The 16640-nt window shown below is 41.8% G+C and overlaps 1 protein-coding gene across 1 annotated transcript in view; it reads right to left on the reverse strand.

Moving 5' to 3' along the window:
- Positions 1 to 16640, reverse strand: part of lyst (lysosomal trafficking regulator) — a 190048-nt gene that overhangs the window by 70617 nt on the left and 102791 nt on the right. Inside the window, 7 exon segments of the mRNA XM_084322050.1 lie at positions 1561 to 1752; positions 5334 to 5504; positions 8179 to 8331; positions 9483 to 9649; positions 14762 to 14992; positions 16525 to 16585; positions 16588 to 16636. Of these exon segments, the coding sequence (XP_084178176.1) occupies positions 1561 to 1752; positions 5334 to 5504; positions 8179 to 8331; positions 9483 to 9649; positions 14762 to 14992; positions 16525 to 16585; positions 16588 to 16636 (1024 nt within the window).

Consider the following 16640-nt stretch of genomic DNA (forward strand, 5'->3'; position numbering starts at 1 on the left):
CTACACCACCTAGCCGCCCTAAGTTAAGTTATTATTATTAATTCTTCAGGGGCACAGAAATCAACCTACTCTTCTGAGCTGGTCAGTGCCAGGCAGTGCAGTGTGTACAGTACACGCACGTCACGCAGGCTACATGGCTCTCACGGTGGTTTCTGTGCTACTGCCAAAAGCTAGGGATGTCCGATATTATCGGCCGACCGATATTATCGGCCAATATCGGCAGTAAAATGTGATATCGGAAAATATCGGTATTGGTTTAAAAAAAATTAAAAATAACAATATTTGTTATATATATATCCAGTGAAATTATTAGTTACCTGAAATTATTCAGTTTTTTGGACGGGGAAACCCTGCATATATCGGTATCGGTTGATATCGGTATCGGAAATTAAGAGTTGGACAATATCGGAATATCGGTATCGGTAAAAAAGCCAATATCGAGCATCCCTACCAAAAGCCGTTGGAAGTAGTTTGTCATTTTGAAATGATAATCAGTTATCGTTACAGACGTTTAAGTTTGATTAGACATGTTTCTAAGGACTCATAGTGTTCTGACCCCAAGGAGAGGACTGGAGTAAATAATGGATAAGGCAGCTGAGCAGGAGATAATGGTATTTTAAGGTAAGGTATACGCGGTCATGTCATCAATGTACATAGATTTATGATGAATTGAAAATGGGGGACCCTGATGTAAACAAGACGAAAGTCTTTCTCTGGTCTGCATCCCCTTAACAATTGTATGTATTGAGCTGTACTGTATTGTACCCATTCTGCAATCTGTTAATAAAGTTTTCAATCAATCAATCAATCAATCAATCAATATACTGGATATACAAAATTGCACTTTTTTTTTTTTTTTTTTATTATCTTTTTCCCCCTCCATTTTCCTCCGATTTTCTCCCATCCCAATGTTAGTCGTATGCCAATTCCCAGTCCCTTCCTGGTCGCTGCGCACTTACCCCCCGCAGTCAGATCATCTGGGAGAGTGGAGGCTACCACGTGCTTCCTCCGACACACGTCCAGCCAATCACCGCTTCTTTTCACCTGGCAGCGCGGATTCTCATTGAGAGGGTGTAGCGTGTGGGAGGACCACACTATCCCCCTCAAGTCCTATCTGCGCTTAGCAGGCGCCCCGACCGAACTGTAGGAGTCGCTGTTTACAACGACCCGGACCCACCCCGCCAGCTTCTCCCACCCTCTAATACAGCCAATTGTATTAGTGCAGACGGCCAGCCAAGCTGGTGACAACCCCGGAGCTGTGAGCTGGATTCGAACAGGCGAATCCAGCTCACAGCTCCGGGGTTGGTGACGAACGCAATCTCCGCTCGGCCACCTAACCGCCCACAAAATTGCACTTTTAAAGAATATAAAGAATGTTCACGACACTGTAATTTGCATTGAAGAAAGAACAAAAAGGAAATCCGGTAAAAAAAAAAAAGTATATGTAAAAAGAAAAATACGAAAAATATAATACAATAATATTTTGGACATATTGCAGAGAACCCCCCCCCCCAAAAAATATTTGGGCGATAAACCGATGTGGTGGAGTCTTTTTTTTACCGTGGTAGATGAGTCTGTTGACGGCCAACACCACCAGCCTCTGCAGCCGCTGGACGAACTCCGTCTCGCTGGCTCTGATGGGGTTCTCCTGGCTCATCCGGCGCTGCATCATCTGGTGCAGCTCGTCTCCGGCCACCGAGCGCATCCGCACCAGCAGCGAGTCGGACTGGGCCAGGGAGAACCGGCGCCGGCCTGGAAGCACCACCACCGCAAGGAGTGAGGAATCACGTTACGGCAAACCCTTTCACTACCACACAGGGTTAACCCCTTTTCACTTGAGACAATGGCAGAAGGTTAACCCTTTCACTGCCACGTGACAAAGGGTTAACCCTTTCACAACCACTTCTGTAGTGTGTAGATATATATATATATATATATACCTTTATATCTGTTAAAGGTTAACCTTTCACTACCACTTCTGTAGTGTGGTAGTGAAAGGTTAACCTTCTGTAGTGTGGTAGTGAAAGGTTAACCTTCTGTAGCGTGGTAGTGAAAGGGTTGACCTTCTGTAGTGTGGTAGTGAAAGGTTAACCTTCTGTAGCGTAGTAGTGAAAGGGTTGACCTTCTGTAGTGTGGTAGTGAAAGGTTAACCTTCTGTAGTGTGGTAGTGAAAGGTTAACCTTCTGTAGTGTGGTAGTGAAAGGTTAACCTTCTGTAGTGTGGTAGTGAAAGGTTAACCTTCTGTAGTGTGGTAGTAACCTTCTGTAGTGTGGTAGTGAAAGGGTTGACCTTCTGTAGTGTGGTAGTGAAAGGTTGCAATCTGTGCTGAAATATTTTTAACGGTTAGGTTGAGAGCACACGCAAACGCATGCACGGACACACAACTGCATGCACGCATACACACACACATGAGAATGGGGCACCAGTAATACGCAAGAGTACTGGGCAAATAGTACAGTACAGGCGTCTAGGTGGACGCTTCATAAGGAGAGGCGTCTAGCTGGACGCTTCATAAGGAGAGGCGTCTTGCTGGACGCTTCATAAGGAGTCTAGCTGGACGCTTCATAAGGAGAGGCGTCTAGCTGGACGCTTCATAAGGAGAGGCGTCTAGCTGGATGCTTCATAAGGAGAGGCGTCTAGCTGGACGCTTCATAAGGAGAGGAGTCTAGGTGGACGCTTCATAAGGAGAGGCGTCTAGCTGGATGCTTCATAAGGAGAGGCGTCTAGCTGGATGCTTCATAAGGAGAGGCGTCTAGGTGGACGCTTCATAAGGAGAGGCGTCTAGCTGGATGCTTCATAAGGAGAGGCGTCTAGGTGGACGCTTCATAAGGAGAGGCGTCTAGCTGGACGCTTCATAAGGAGAGGCGTCTAGCTGGACGCTTCATAAGGAGAGGCGTCTAGCTGGACGCTTCATAAGGAGAGGCGTCTAGGGGGCGGCTACGTGGCGTAGTGGGCAAGGCGCTCGCCACGAATGACGGAGACGCTGGGCTTGCCTGTTCGAGCCCAGCGCTTCACATTGCTTTCAGTTTAGCTGGTCGTCCGTACTAATACACATTGGCCGTATTACGGGGAGGGAAACTGATGGGTGGGGATCGGGCGTTGTGGACAGCGACTCCTACAGGTCGGTTGGTGCACCTGCGCAGTAGAATCAGGAAGTGTCGGGGGCAGCGTGAGCCTCCCACGCGTTACTCCTCGCCACTGAGAGATCGAGCTGCGCAGGTGAAAAGATGCGACTGCTGTTACCTCAAGTACCGGAGGGGACTTGTGCTATGTATGACTTAGTCCACATTGCAGCCGGCTTGTGGGAGGCAAGAAACAGCGTCCGTGACAGGGGAGGGTTGAATTGGATGATACGAAATTGGGATGGGAGAAAAATATAGAAAATGGGAGAAAAAGTGGATAAAAAAAAAAAAGGAGAGGCGTCTAGGCGGACGCTTCATAAGGAGCATATATCCACCAATTGATTCGTGAGCGAAATCAGCCTTGGTGCGTTTGTCGTCTACATTTGGTTTTTGTTTATTGTCAAAGTTCAAAGAAAATAATTCCTTTTGATCTCTTAAGTTCAGCGAGAGGTCGTCCAGCTCCTCTATATATATAAAACATCACAGATGCCAGAAGATTATAAAGAGAATCCTAAATCTCAAGATGCCATCTGTGCTGAAATATTTTTTTTTACGGTTAGGTTGAGAGCACACACGCAAACGCATGCACGGACACACAACTGCATGCACGCATACACGCACACACACACACATGAGAAAGGGCACCAGTAATACGCAAGATTACTGGGCAAATTACACACACCACTAAGTATCGAGGGTAAATTAATACACTCTGTATTGAGCAAATTAATACACACACACACAGGCACCAGTAATTCTTGAGGGTACTGGGCAAATTATCCCCCAGTTGAGGCTGGAGAGGGAGTGAGTTCACTGCAGAGGGGGGAACATGTCCACTGACGGGAACATCACTGTTGTCAGATGATAACCTCGTATCTCCTCAGAGCTCCACGCTGAGTGAGGAACAAGCCTTTTAGGACCGGAACCGGAACAGCTGCTTTTGAAATGGGATTCATGGGCCCTGGGGTAGAGGTGCACTGGGTGGTTATGCTGACCAACTGCAAGTGAGTACTTTATTAAGAACTCATTGATAATCTTGTCAAAAGTCTAATGTAACTGAAACCTTTGATCTTGTTATCATGCTTTTTTTTAATTTTATATGTGGATCAGATTCTGTGGCCTTCACTGAAACCCATGTATTGGGGGCTTCATATAAGGTAAAATCATAAATGAGTTATATACTCATATATATATATATAAATAAAACTGTATTGAGGCTTTAAAAGTTCAATCATATATGAGTTATATATTTATATATAAATAAATTCTGTATTGCGGCTTTAAAGGTAAAATCATGAATGAGTTATATACTCATATATAAATAAATTCTGTACTGAGGCTTTAAAGTAAAATAATATATGAATGATATATTCATATATATATATAAATACATTCTGTATTGGGGCTTTAAAGGTAAAATCATGAATGAGTTATATACTCATATATAAATAAATTCTGTACTGAGGCTTTAAAGTAAAATAATATATGAATGATATATTCATATATATATATAAATACATTCTGTATTGGGGCTTTAAAAGTAAAATCATATATGAATGATATATTCATATATATATAAATACATTCTGTATTGGGGCTTTAAAAGTAAAATCATATATGAATGATATATTCATATATATATAAATAAATTCTGTATTGAGGCTTTAAAAGTAAAATCATATATGAATGAGTTATATATTCAATATATATAAATACATTCTGTATTGGGGCTTTAAAGGTAGAATCATGAATGAGTTATATATTCATAATATATATATAAATACATTCTGTATTGGGGATTTACATTTAAAATCATATATGAATGAGTTATATATTCAATATATATAAATACATTCTGTATTGGGGCTTTAAAAGTAAAATCATGAATGAGTTATATATTCATAATATATATATAAATACATTCTGTATTGGGGATTTACATTTAAAATCATATATGAATGATATATTCATATATAAATAAATTCTGTATTGGGGCTTTAAAAGTAAAATCATGAATGAGTTATATATTCACATATATATAAATAAATCCTGTGTCGGGGCTTTAAAGCCACACTCCGGTGCACCTCTAGCCTCGGGAGATGAAACTCAAACAAAGCGAGTGAAGAAAACGCGGAGTCTACGAGTCACGACGACAACAGCGATACACAGGTATGTTCTCCTCGAGCGGGACGGCCGCGCGCCCCGGGCTACCTGTGTCGGAGGGGAACATGTAGGACGGAGATCCGGTGGGGGAGGGGAGGGGGGAGTCCTGGGAGAGGAAGCTGAAGGGGGAGGGCATGGGGATCTGGCCGTACGAGTGCTGGCCGTACGAGTGCTGCCGGGGCAGGCGGGGGATGATGGAGTCTTTCAGGGCTATGGAACCTTGAGGCGAGGGGGGAGGGGGGGGGGGAGACAAACACAGGTGAGAATGCTGTGGGGGAGGGGGGGGGGAGACAAACACAGGTGAGAATGCTGTGGGGGAGGGGGGGGGGAGACAAACACAGGTGAGAATGCTGTGGGGGAGGGGGGAGACAAACACAGGTGAGAATGCTGTGGGGGAGGGGGAGGGGGGAGACAAACACAGGTGAGAATGCTGTGGGGGAGGGGGGGGAGACAAACACAGGTGAGAATGCTGTGGGGGAGGGGGGGGAGACAAACACAGGTGAGAATGCTGTGGGGGAGGGGGGGGGAGACAAACACAGGTGAGAATGCTGTGGGGGAGGGGGAGGGGGAGACAAACACAGGTGAGAATGCTGTGGGGGAGGGGGGGGGAGACAAACACAGGTGAGAATGCTGTGGGGGAGGGGGGGGGGAGACAAACACAGGTGAGAATGCTGTGGGGGAGGGGGGGGGAGACAAACACAGGTGAGAATGCTGTGGGGGAGGGGGGGGGAGACAAACACAGGTGAGAATGCTGTGGGGGAGGGGGGAGACAAACACAGGTGAGAATGCTGTGGGGGAGGGGGGGGGGAGACAAACACAGGTGAGAATGCTGTGGGGGAGGGGGGGGAGACAAACACAGGTGAGAATGCTGTGGGGGAGGGGGGGGGGGAGACAAACACAGGTGAGAATGCTGTGGGGGAGGGGGGAGACAAACACAGGTGAGAATGCTGTGGGGGAGGGGGGGTGACAAACACAGGTGAGAATGCTGTGGGGAGGGGGGGGGGGAGACAAACACAGGTGAGAATGCTGTGGGGGAGGGGGGGGGGAGACAAACACAGGTGAGAATGCTGTGGGGGAGGGGGGGGGGAGACAAACACAGGTGAGAATGCTGTGGGGGAGGGGGGGGGGAGACAAACACAGATGAGAATGCTTTTAACTTTTTAATCCCTATCTGATTGGATCAGATTTGGATTCATTCATTTCAACTCATGATGAATTGAAAATGGGGGACCCTGATGTAAAACAAGACGAAAGTCTTTCTCTGGTCTGCATCCCGTTAACAATTGTGTGTATTGAGCCGTACTGTACTGTACCCATTCTGCAATCTGTTAATTAAACATTTTCAATCAATCAATAGGGATTACAAGTGTTGAACTCCTGGGCCCTGTACATTGTATATTACTATTGCACTTTACTGTTACATTTACACTCTGGTTGGATGCTGTACTGTACTTGTGCTGTATGATGACAATACATTTTAATTAGGGATGTCCGATATTATCGGCCGACCGATATTATCGGCCGATATCGGCAGTAAAATGTGATATCGGAAAATATCGGTATCGGATTTTTTTTTTTTTTGTTTTTTTACATTTATTTAACCTTTATTTACCCAGGCAAGCAAGTAAGAACCAATTCTTATTTTATTTATTGTCAAAAGTATGCATGTTGGTTTAATTCAACAACAAGAGATATGTAATGTTAATTTTTACTTTTTTAATTATCATATTTTGCACAGATAATGCTTACATTTAGAAAGCCTTTTGAATGCATCCAGTGAAATTATTAATTACCTGAAATTATTCAGTTTTTTTGGGGGGAAACCCTGCATATATCGGTATCGGTTGATATCGGTTGATATCGGTATCGGTATCGGTATCGAAATTAAGAGTTGGACAATATCGGAATATCGGTATCGGTAAAAAAGCCAATATCGAGCATCCCTAATTTTAATCTAATCTAATGTGTAGAGTAAGTGCTGCTGTAATAATGTCCAGTGCAGATTGGGTTTAGTGTCACAGCCTGAACCAGAACCACAGCCTGAACCAGATCAGGGCAGGAGGTAGAACCAAGCCAGCAGTAAACACAGAACCAACGAGACACGTCAGGTCAACTGAACACAGCGGACATCTCTAACTCTGAAGTCTGTCCTTTCTTCTTCTTCTCGTCGTCTCACTTTATCGTAGTAAACATCCCTCATGTAAGATATCGTCATCTCCAGAATTACATTGGCTACAAAAACAGTCAACCATTTTCACCGTTCATTTCATGACTGGTCCGTTCACCGGGAGGCGAAACCGGACGCGGTCACTTTGTCGAAAACCGACGCCCCCCCCGTTGGCCGTTTGGTTTTATAACCCCCGAGATTGGAAGCACGTAATAGGTCTGGTAGGGTGTAGGGCTGTACCGAATGCTTCGAAGCTTCGAGCATAATGTTGACATTCGAATTCTAAATCAACATTCGAAATTAAAATGTTTAATAAAACATAAAGAAATTTAAAGATTTAATCTTTTTTGTATGTGTCTATTCAATCTGTTTAAACCAATGGGGGTTTTCTTCACAGTTGCAGTTAAAGATTAGGCTACACTAATATTATAGTATTATACTATAAGACGTCACCATCACTTTCATACCAACCGTGCCCTTATTGGATTATTTATGTTGACGAAACTGATGAGTTATATTCATTAAAGAAAGTTGATTTAATAAAAAATTAAAAATAAAATACTAATTTAATCAGATTAATCACTTTATTCAAATTGAGGATTTAATTTGAGGATAAAAAAAGAAAAGTTGATTAGGTAATTTTTTATTTTTTTAACATACATTCGGTACAGCCCTAGGGTGTCAATCTAACTGCGGCCATTTTAGATTTTGAGGTTAGACAGCTACCTGAGATGCTCTTGCGCTTCTGGTAGATGGCGTGGTGCGGCGAGCTGGGCACCTGCACGGAGTTGCTGAGCTTCTGCGGCTCCTGGTTGGCCGTGGTCCGTATGAACTCGATGGCCGACTGGAGGACGCGGAACTGCAGGGCCACCGCCATCTCTGGGGAAGGGAATCATCCATTATGTCGGATCGCAGTGCACTCTGGGAAAAACTCTTATCCGATTTATGTCATGCATTCCATTGAAAAATCCACCCTAAAACAGAATCCACAACGTCATACTATTATTCCGATGATCCCGGGCGGTTTAAGTCGATGTATAATTTACTTAAATATATCAATATGAATAGAGAAAACGGTCTCCCTAAGCTGGGAGATCAGAGCATCAAAACATGAATTCATGATGTCATCAAGTGAGACTTTTTGGAGTTGGTCTATTAACGATGAATTGGTAACTTTGTGGGCTCATTCGAATTTTTGTTTGAGCCGTTACCCCCACATTGGTTTTATTTAAATGTAAAGGCGTACAGCTTTGAATCAGGAAATTAGGGCTGCACGATTAATAAAAAAAGAAAACACAATCTCGATTCATAGACCTATGCAATCTCATTTCTAAATTATGACGATTTCTTTTCATTAAAAAAAATATTGTGCCTGGCAGTTCCACTAGTCACAGACTACAGAGCAGCTCTTTAAAGACATCCTCACTAGAACCCGTCTCTCTGGTGTCTCTCTGGAGTTCAGCCTAAGGAGAGAGAAAGAGAGAGAGAGGGAGAGAGAGAGAGAGGGAGAGGGAGACGTCGCTCCCGTTCACAAATTGAAAAACCGCGCTGTAGAAATAACAAGCGGGAGGATTCTGTTTCGGGGTGGAAAGGGTCTCTAAGCCCCGCCCCCTGGGTGTGTCTCTAAGCCCTGCCCCCGCTCACCCTGGGTGCGTCTCTAAGCCCCGCCCCCTGCCCCCTGAGTGCATCTCTAAGCCCCACCCTCTCACCCTAGGTACGTCTCTAAGCCCCGCCCTCTCACCCTGGGTGCGTTTCTAAGCCCCGCCCCTGTCCCATGGGTGTGTCTCTAAGCCCCGCCCCTCACCCATGGTGTGTCTCTAAGCCCCGCCCCTGCCCTGGGTGTGTATCTAAGCCCCACCCCCTCACCATGGGTGTGTCTCTAAGCCCCACCCCCTCACCCTGGGTGTGCCTCTAAGCCCCGCCCCTGGCCCCTGGGTGTGTCTCTAACTAAGCCCCGCCCCTGCCCCCTGGGTGCGTCTCTAAGCTCCGCCCCTGCCCCCTGGGTGCGTCTCTAAGCCCCGCCCCCTCACCCTGTGTGCGTCTCATCTTGCTGGACTGCATGAAGCCCAGCAGGGTGATGAGGTCCTCGATGATGCGGAAGTACTGGGAGCCCGAGGAGCTGCAGGAGTGGATGGTGACGGCCACCAGCAGCTGCTGGATGTCGCAGACCAGGAGCTTGTAGTCGTTCAGGGGGATCCTGGGGAGGCAGAGGAGGGGTCGTCAACGTCGCGGTTAGGGATGCACCGATCCGATATCTATATCGGATATTGACTCCGGTATGACTAAAATAGCTGGATCGGGTATAATATTTTTTTTTTTTTTAATATAAAAAAAAATGTATGTTTTAATAATAATATCATAATAATAATGAATAAAATAATAAATAACAATTCAGTACATTTATATCTATGTGTTAATTTGTTACATTTTGTTTCACTAAAATCACTCTAAACGGCCAGCATTTCTAAACAGACTTGCATAGTCCGTGGGCTGTTTGTAGAGCTAAATCTATACTTTATAGTATTGCTATCTGTCCATTCTCATTGTCAATTGACACCATAAACCGTCCCTTCAAAATGGCTTAAAGAAATAATTTTTTCATCAATACGTTCTCATTTGATAGCGTCTTGAATATAAGCGTTATAAGGGATTTCGGCTGGGATATTTCCTGGAAGGCGAGATATAGGCCGCTAAGCTACTAACGTTAAATCCAATGGCATTTCGGATATACAGAAGCTACAGTTAAAACTCAAACTGCATATGATCGGTATGATGGTCCACCATGAATGCATGAAAGGGGGGGGGGGGGGGGGGGACATCGTTTCTGATTATTGATTACCAATAACCGCGTTAGCCTCAGTAGCCACATTCGTTGATCGGGTGGATGGCTATCATAACAAGCCCTGATCAGCATGTAATTTACGTGAAAAAGATCTTACTGTGGGCCGGTTGGATCCCCAAAATGATTTCCCAGTTATTGATCGCCATCTGGTAGATCAATATGTCCATTGGCTGATGATATATTCCTTTACTGCACACTGAAATCCGCGTCCCAAAACGTATTCCAAGCTACAGGCTGCACATCCAGAATCCAGCTAACTGGAAACTACATTGAAAGTCAAAAAAAATAGTGCACCGCTCTGCCACAGGGCACACTGCATTATCGAGACAGCGCCCCTAAGAGGATCTGGCCGGTAATGCACTTTTCAGAATTCGAAGAGGAGGGTAGATCTGCAGTGCAGCTCGGTGACATCAAGTACCGTACTTTTCTGACTATAAGCCGCGGCTTTTTTCCCCATTTTTTGACCCTGCGGCTTATATAACGGTGCGGCTTATATGTGACTCGACGTGACCAAACTCGAAAATGTAAACATCTAAATATTGCTTTTTGACTGCATTGAAATGTTATTTATCTGTTCCCTTATTTGCTAAACTTAATACAACTTGTAAATGAGTTAATGCTTGTTATTTGTCCGACAGTATTGTGTCCCAATGCTAATTACATATGGTAATTAAACATTAAAACACCTGCAGCTTATAGTCCAGTGCGGCTTATATATGTACACATCATTCAATTTAGCTGCTGCGGCTTATAGTCAGGTGCGGCTTATAGTGCGAAAAGTACGGTAGGTTATTACAATGGAATAAAAGCCAAAACAACCTTGCCACCGACATGTCCGTGGTTGGTCCTCAACCGTTGGATTCGAAACACGGATTTATCCGTGGGCGGGCGGGATTGTGTTAAGTAAAGCCCAGGTATCGGTATCGCGACTGAAAAAGTCGGATCGGTGCCTCCCTAGTCGCGGTGCTTCAAGTAAAGAAGGTGGAACTAAGAGTTTTTTACACCAGGGGTGTAAAGTACTTGAGTAATTGAATTAACGAGACAGACGGAGACGTCCGAGATCTTCAGATTTCAACATCTGTGAGGATAACTTAGGGACTTGTGTCTTCAATTTCGCAAAGGCAAGGACAAATATAAAAAGTTGATGTATATCTGTTAAAGTGGTAAAACTATGGAATAACTGTGACAAAGAAGTAAAAATGTGTAGTTCGATACATACATTAAAGAAATTATTCAAATACAAGGTGATACATAAATATAAAACCTTATTATTATTATCCTAATTATATTTTATTATAGCATAACTGTATTAAAATCATGACAACAAAAATAAATAAAATATATATAAAAAAAGAAAAATGTGTATACGTTTGGTATATAAAACTATGAAACTTTTGTAACCTTTTGTTTTTGCAAAATTATGTACTGAATTATGTTTTTTTGTAAATAATGTAATGTAAAAAGGGTAGGCAATTATAAGCCTCAGCTTCAGCCTACACCTTTTCAGTCATTTTATTTCTTTTATACATTTTCTACTACTGTACATTGCTTTGTAAAAGAAGAATAAAAATGAAATCATTCATTCATAATCAGCCAGCTGTTTGACGTACGAGCAGTGCCGTCTATTTCACTACAATTCAGGCCAATCAAATAAAATAAAAACATACATCTACACACAACTGCCTTGAGATTCATTAACTGTTGGCATCAACTTCCAAGATTAATCTTCCATATCAGATGGTTCCCACTGGTCCCCGGATGGATTTGTTTACATTTGACCATGTCCACTATTCTGCGGCCGCTGACCTCTCCCTGCTCGGATCATCAGCCACTTGTGGACAGTAGAACAATGAAAACACTTCGGACTATATCATTCATAGACTAAACAAGCAGCACGGGGTGAGTCAGACCCGCACTTCCTGGTAAATGCTGCATTTATATAGAGCTTTTTATCCAAAGCACTTTATAATCATTTTGTTCCTCACATTAACCCATTCAGTCCCACATTCAACGACCGCTCTACACAGTCAACTGTAGTCTTAGCCGTTTCCTAGCAAATCCAACATCCCACTGAAACCATCAATAGTTTATATAGTATATTTATTAGTGCTGTCAGGCGATTAAAAAAATTAATCTAATTAATTACAGGATTTGTAATTAATTAATCTAATTAATCACATTTTAATCGCATAACCATTTTATGCCTGATATTCTATAATCATATTTCAAATTGCATGTGTCCGGATGGCAGAATTCAGTACTGTATCTACAAAACCTTCTGTTTAATCATCTTCCATCTATTCATTTGCTTAGATTTTTCAGGTCTGGTCAATTTGAGCATAGTGTTATTCACAGTCAAATATAATTTTTTTTTTTATTGATATTCTCATTTGGTTCATTACAATTGACTCAAGCCTAGTAACAGACACAGTATTTCTGACACTGGGAATACATTCCTGAGATCCATAGATGTCCCTAGAATCAGATACCAAGAACATGCAAATGGACCATATAAAAAAAAGTCTGTAATGTGTATTCTACGTTCTTATGGAATGTATGAGATAAAAAAAATATATATAAAAAAAAAAAAAAAAAAATTGTAATTAATTTTGAGTTAATTTTCATAACGCGATAATTTGCTGTGTAATTAATTAATCTAATTAACGCGATAAACTGACAGCCCTAATATTTATATATATAGTGCATAATGTGGGTATAATGGGTCTGTAAAAAGTGAGGTCACAATTCAAAATCTCATTATTGGATCTGAAAGACTTGTGTATATATATATATATATATATATATACACACTGTACCTCGGTTTTGAAGTCACGATTCGGTACAGGTTTTCGGTAGACATATTATCATTGTAGGTAGTAATATAGGCACGGTAGATCACTTAGTACACCTTGGTAAGCCTGGACTAGTTTCTGCGGCTGTTTTGCAATGCACTTTAAAACTAAATTCATTAGTATCTAGTATTAGTATCAGTTTAAATCTTTAATAGCAAACCACTTTACCACAGTCTGCAGTTAAATGTTTAATTGATTGACTTTCTGTCTCTATTTTGTTTTCTTTCTTTGTATTCATTGTGTTTTTGAATTTATCTCGATGTCATTGTAAATGAGAGCTTGTTCTCAATGAGTCCCTCCACACTCTGGCACCTCAGTACCTCACTGAGCTCCTCCACCCCCACACCCAGTCACGGTCCCTACGATCCTCAGGCACTGGTCAGCTCTCCATTCCCCGAACCAGACCTGACCTTCAGTGTGTGGCAGCTCCCACCCTCTGGAACTCTCTCCCTGCAGAACTCCGCAACGCCCCAACTCTGGACTGCTTAACAAAAAAACTCCTCAAAACTCACCTCTTTAACATGGCCTTTGACCCCTAGCTTCCTATATTTAATGTTGTGCGTCTGTCTACTAGGGGTGTAACAATGCATCGATCCTAAGGTGACGATTACACTGCATCGATTTGAAAACGTTAGAATCGATTAGAATAAATCGTTTTAAATGCAAAACGTTTACATTTTTTTATTTTTATTATTATAGGTCGATTTTGTATTGACCTATAGTCCATTCATGCTGAGTGAATCAGTTCCCACATTTGTGTATAATTTTCTTTTTGGGGAATTACAGTAACAGTAAAAAATCGGATCGCATCGAATCACATCGTGGTCAAAATGAAGAGATTTCATGATGCATTGAATTGTTGCCTGAAGAATCGTAAATTGAATCGAATCGTTGTGGGGTAAAATATTTAAACCCCTACTGTCTACCATGTTTATCTCTCATTATTGCCCTATGTAACCGTGTAGCAGGCCTCACCCACTCATATATAATATTATTATTATTATTATTATTATTATTATTATTATTATTATTATTATTATTATTATTATTATTATTATTATTATTATTATTATTATTATTACCCGTTCTCCAGGCCGTTGAGCGTGGACAGCGTGTTGAACAGCACGTGCAGCAGGCCTCAGCCACTCATATATAATATATTATTATTAGGGATGCTCGATATTGGCTTTTTTACCGATACCGATATTCCGATATTGTCCAACTCTTAATTTCGATACCGATATCAACCGATACCGATATATGCAGGGTTTCCCCCAAAAAAACGGAATAATTTCAGGTAACTAATAAATTCACTGGATGCATTCAAAAGGCTTTCTAAATGTAAGCATTATCTGTGCAAAATATGATAATTAAAAAAGTAAAATTAACATTACATATCTCTTGTTGTTGAATTAAACCAACATGCATACTTTTGACAATAAATAAAATAAGAATTGGTTCTTACTTGCTTGCCTGGGTAAATAAAGGTTAAATAAATCTTAAAAAAAAAAAATTGTTATTGTTTTTTTTTTTTCCCGATACAGATATTTTCCGATATCACATTTTACTGCCGATATCGGACATCCCTAATTATTATTATTATTATGATTATTACCCGTTCTCCAGGCCGTTGAGCGTGGACAGCGTGTTGAACAGCACGTGCAGCAGACCGTGGTCCAGCAGGATGTCGGCCAGCTTGGGGCAGGCGTTGAGCAGCTGCAGCAGCATGCACAGGATGTTGTGCACCAGCGAGTTCTCGTACAGCGAGTTCTCGATCAGGCCCAGCACGGGGATGATGCAGCGCTTCCTGAAGGGCGAGATGCTGTCCATGTCCTCCAGGTCCAGACTAGGGGGGAGAGACATCACATACATTTAGATTAGGGATGGGACCCAATATTCGATCCCATATCTACATTCGATTTTCATATCAGAAAATCGAAAATAAATTTTTTATAAAATAAATAAATAAATATATATATATATTTTTTTAAGCAAACCATTCTTATTTCATTCCTTTTTATATTTAGAGGCAGCCTAATTTTCATAGCCTAATTGTCCTAAAGATCCACATGCTACTGTTTCTGTTTGTTTATTAAAACCGGTTGATTGAAGTGCCTATTTATGTGCAACACCCTTTGATTTTAATGATCCATTCTATTAAAAAGAATAACTGAATTTAACTGAAACTGAACATTTTAACTGAATTCAAACTTAAACAAAAAATAACAATATATCTTTAATAAAAAATATTAAATAAAAATCCGGGAATCGAACCCGGGTCGGCCGCTTCGCGACGCAGCGCGTTACATGGGTCGCCACTTGGGTGCGGGTAGATTCACTTTTAAAAGAAACTTAAATTGTATTTAACACTGTAAAGTATTTTGTTTTGTTTTTTTGCTTTCCGTTTCTGTGCTTGTATGTAATTTTAGCCATCTTAATTGTTAGTTTCATTATCCATTGTATTGTGTGTTGAGTACTGACTTTTAATAATTTTGTTTTGCAATAATAATTGTTTTTGTATGTTTTTGTGTGTGTGGACCCCAGGAAGACTAGCTGGTTGCTATGGCACCAGCTAATGGGGATCCGTAATAAAATCTAATGTCATAAAAACATAAAATACATGAACCCTTTCACTACCACACTGCCAAAATGGTTAACCCTTTCACTGCGTCAATACAGAAGGTTAACCCTTTCCAATAAGATAAGATAAGATAAGATATTCCTTTATTGATCCCCTTGGGGAAATTCAGGCATCATAGCAGCATGGGGGGGAGGGGGGGAGGGGTACAGGTAGTAAATGCCACACGACAAAGGGTTTAGCCCTTTCACAACCACACTACAGGAGGTAACCCTTTCACTACCACACTACAGACGGTTATAACCGTCTGTAGTGTGGTAGTGAAAGGGTTAAACAACACTTTTTTTTATTATTTTGATTGTTAAAAGGATGTCTAAGCTGAGTCGAGGTGGGTGCGTTATATCTCCTGACCACTGCAACACGTACACACTCACTTTACATAAACACTCACCGTAACACTCACTTTACTCACTTTAGACACTTTAACACACTTTATATTTATTAGTAAAGACATTTGCACTACAATCCATACCTCATTGCACCTTACCCTAAGTTTGTACCTCATCCCATTTCTGCATTGTACTCTTTTTACTCTGTATTGTATATTGTATATATGTATATATTGACTGAACACTTTATTTGAAGTACTTTTGACTTTTTCTATTTTATACGAAGAAAAAAAACGACACCGATAACTTCCGATATTACATTTTAATGCCAATATCGGACATCCCTTATTATTATTATTATCCCTGGAGGTCTGGCTACACACACGGCGACAGAGCCCCTGACTGACTCACTCCTCCTCCAGGCCCACAGGGCGTCCGAACAGCATCTCCAGGAAGCACTCCAGCAGGCCTGGCTGCCCGGGTGCAGGTACAGCTGCGTGGCCAGCAGGGAGAAGCCGTGGCTCTTC

Source organism: Notolepis coatsorum, assembly GCF_963971535.1.
Source record: "Notolepis coatsorum genome assembly, chromosome: 9".
In the NCBI taxonomy this organism is placed as follows: domain Eukaryota; kingdom Metazoa; phylum Chordata; class Actinopteri; order Aulopiformes; family Paralepididae; genus Notolepis; species Notolepis coatsorum.